The sequence below is a fragment of the Cephus cinctus genome, unplaced genomic scaffold (genome assembly GCF_000341935.2).
Source record: "Cephus cinctus unplaced genomic scaffold, Ccin1 Ccin1_scaffold0682, whole genome shotgun sequence".
NCBI lineage: Eukaryota > Metazoa > Arthropoda > Insecta > Hymenoptera > Cephidae > Cephus > Cephus cinctus.
This window is the reverse complement of record NW_014333307.1, coordinates 2346-5545: the sequence shown is the minus strand read 5'-3', so window position 1 is coordinate 5545 and position 3200 is coordinate 2346. Positions and strand designations below refer to the sequence as shown.

At 41.0% G+C, this 3200-nt stretch overlaps 1 protein-coding gene across 3 annotated transcripts in view; it reads right to left on the bottom strand.

Annotated features, from left to right (window-relative positions):
* LOC107269644 (zinc finger CCCH domain-containing protein 11A) overlaps positions 1–2494 on the bottom strand; it is an 11202-nt gene extending 8708 nt beyond the window's left edge. The window contains exons 1-5 of one of the 3 annotated variants that reach the window (XM_015743749.2): positions 2312–2494; positions 1921–2017; positions 1196–1315; positions 941–1118; positions 723–842 (exon numbers count right to left, since the gene is read on the bottom strand). In XM_015743749.2, coding sequence (XP_015599235.1) covers positions 723–842; positions 941–1118; positions 1196–1315; positions 1921–1977 — 475 coding nt within the window. In that variant the 5' untranslated portion in view covers positions 1978–2017; positions 2312–2494. Of the gene's footprint in view, positions 1–722; positions 843–940; positions 1119–1195; positions 1316–1920; positions 2018–2132; positions 2291–2311 lie in introns of those variants that run through there. The other 2 variants (XM_015743747.2, XM_015743748.2) reach the window with 2 other exon arrangements.
* Between the last annotated feature and the right edge of the window lie 706 nt (positions 2495–3200).

The window sequence follows — 3200 nt, the reverse complement described above, 5'->3', positions numbered from 1 at the left end:
CCCCCCCCCCTTCTCACCAACTGACAGTCTCGATAGGATTAGTTAAAAACGTTACCTCTTTCGGTACAACTTGCAGCGCCATCGTGGTAAGTAAACGAATAATGCGTGAATGCGCGAAAAAGTTCAATAGACGCGCATTTAAGATTATCCGGCGTGTGATCGCAATGGACATTCCTATCAACCCACGCCGAAAGACACGAAAACTATTACGCGTTAAATATAGCCTACTCTTCGTCAACTTCAAAATCTCCTGTATGACGTGAAGCCGAGAAAGGGAAATGGGAATCGCGTGGTCTGGGCTTGCGGGCTTTGCTGTGTATGAATGGGCGAGTAGGGCGGACGTTGAAGGAGGGACGAGGTGGAGGAATTTTGCAAAGATGACAGCGAGGGTCCATGAGCGTGGGAGTGGGAGTGGGTGTGGGTGTGAGAGTGGGACTGGGAGTGCAAGTTCGACTGATGGAGAAACGAGAGAGCGTGATGACACGGCGAGGATTGGGAAGTCCGTGTGCTCGGTTGCGGCACGTTAAGATTACTCGTTAAGTTCATATTGTTCGGAATGTTCAAATTGCTGGAAACGCTGTTTGGGATTGTCAGACTGTTGGGGATGTTCATGGTACTTGGGAGATTCAAGTTAGTCTGTAGGCTAGACGATAGGGAGAGTGTGCCTGGCGTGAGGTAGTGTACGTTGAAAGATGGACGGGGGGGCTAGTAAAGCCTCATACCTTCTTCAAAGTTGACGATAAGAGGATCGACGGCTGGACTTCCGATGAAACTACCGGCCTCACTGCTTCCCCGACCTTGATCGGATTCAGTGCTGCTGCCGTCGTACTTTGCGTCGTCTACTGAGGGAAGAATACAAAACCGTAGGGTATTCTCGTGTAACTAATATTTCACGTACGTGATGATCCTGGCGCGGTGTAGATCTTGTCGAGAGTCTTACCCTGACGATTGGTCCGCTCCGGATTTGCTGGTTTTGGTGGGAAGGTTGGAGTCCTCACAGGATGGATGGAATACGTGCTGCTGTCTCGAGGAGCTTTTCTGTGCTTGAACGAGCAATGTAGTTTCTTGCAGCCACCTGGTTGTGTTTCCCAGTAACATGGAATCGATCTACGATTTTTCTGTAATAATTCGCAGTATGTCGATTAAGCATTTGGAAAGACATTAAGCGTATGATTGTAATTGAGGGTATATTTACCTTCAATTCCATGTGCCTGAAGCAGCAGGATTCCTTGAGGCAATTACCCTGCTGCCAATTTAGACACATGATCTCCGAGCCCAAGGCAGCTATTTCATGTCTGAATGCACAGCTATCACCCTGTAAAATTTTAACAGCATAATTGTAGTTGAATAATACAAATATAAAAAGATATTATATTCCATAAGTATTAAAAATGCTAATATTCCTAAAAGCATTATACAGTTACTCGCAGTGCCTCATTCCAGTTTCGATATACTGCAAGTGTTAATAGCACCACTAATTATTAATTTAACAATTCATATTTAAAGTATTATTTATCACTATTTACACGCAACACATTTTCATATATAGTTTCCTCTTCGTTTCCTTGTCCTTATAAGATGTGGGTCACCAACTTTATAACTAGGTTCAACACAGACTGTACGTATAATTCGTCATACAGTATTTACTTAATAAATCTATATATTTTAAGAATATATAAATATTTATAAAGTCCATATTTAACAAAGCTACTAGCAAAATAATAATGACAAGGAATAAATGTAGATACCGGTAATTTTTCTGAAAGTAAATTACAACACGGCTTCAACATGGCCGACCTAATCTCACATTCGAAGCAGTTACACACAATATGGAATTGATTCTAAATAGAAATAAGGAGAGTCAAATTCTAGAGGCACAAAATCAAGACATCTAATATTTAAAATCAACCAGTATCTCACCTTTGTACATGTTGAATAGTAGAAAAAGTAGCAGTCGGTATTCTTTTGACTGTCCATCTGCAAGAACTTGTAGAACGATGAATGATCGTGTTCTTTGCTGAAAAAGAACGTAACTTTTAGCATGCAAGCGTTAAAGCACTCTCCTCGTTAAATGTTCTATCCTTTAGACTAGACAGTGAAACAGGAACTCAAATAATCCAACAAAACGTTACCATTTTGTTGGGAACATGATTCCACTCGTAAAAGTTTCTCACTCTCTCTCTACAACAGTTCGAACGTTACTAGAAAGGTCTCTAGAATTTCACTGTATAACGAATAAATGGCTGGATAAATGTTCTAAACTGTGAGGACATTTTTTGCCAATATTATCCCTTTGTCAAAATGTACTTACATCCAGCAATGATACCTCTTCGGTCACTTCTTTTTTGCCCTCTCCGTTCAAATCACACAACAGTCCGCTCCACACGTACTACACTGCTTCGCTCGTCTCGACTCCTCGTCGTTGCCCGATTGGTTCCGAATTGTCCCGACTTTAACCGATTCCAACCAACTCGCTTATGCACCTATTTAAGTGGTAACCCGTTGAATGTAGGTAGGTTTAGCGATGGGGAGGACGTGGTGGGGGTATGTCAAGCATATACTATAGCAAAATTGTAGTTCCAATCCCGGCGGGTAGATGGCGCTTCGAAAAAACCAAGTGTAGAGTCCCTCTAGCATGGAGACTAGAGTAAAGAAGGCCGAACGCAGTACTTTGGATGTGGTCCCGAAACCAGAGATGAGTAGGGAGATTGCCAATGAGCCTGTTTTTGGTGGTCTCAATTTTTCTCTGGTTTCGGCGCGCCACCTTAGCGGAGGGCTCTCGAAGCAATTCCACGTTTTTGATTGGTCGTGTATATATAGTAATACTACGCGTGGGTAAACTGCAGTATACGACTCTGAACTGAAGTTGGCTGCTAGTGACTTAGATTTTTAACGCTATAATTACGCGTAGTATCTATCAAATGTAATGCGAATCGAATAGAATAGTGGCGCCTCCTGATCGGAAAAAAACGCAACTATCTTTAAAAATTTGAAATGAGTATATTTTTACTGTTATCATATATATTATTTTGTCATAAAAATATATTTTCACAAAATATGATCTAGTAATCGCAATGTTCCATGTTTGGAGATTTTTTCGTTTAATTTTCGTGCTACGCCACACAGGTTTGCACCTATTATGTATACATATATTTTGATATGAAGATATTATTACATATTTTAAAAATAAAAATAATTAC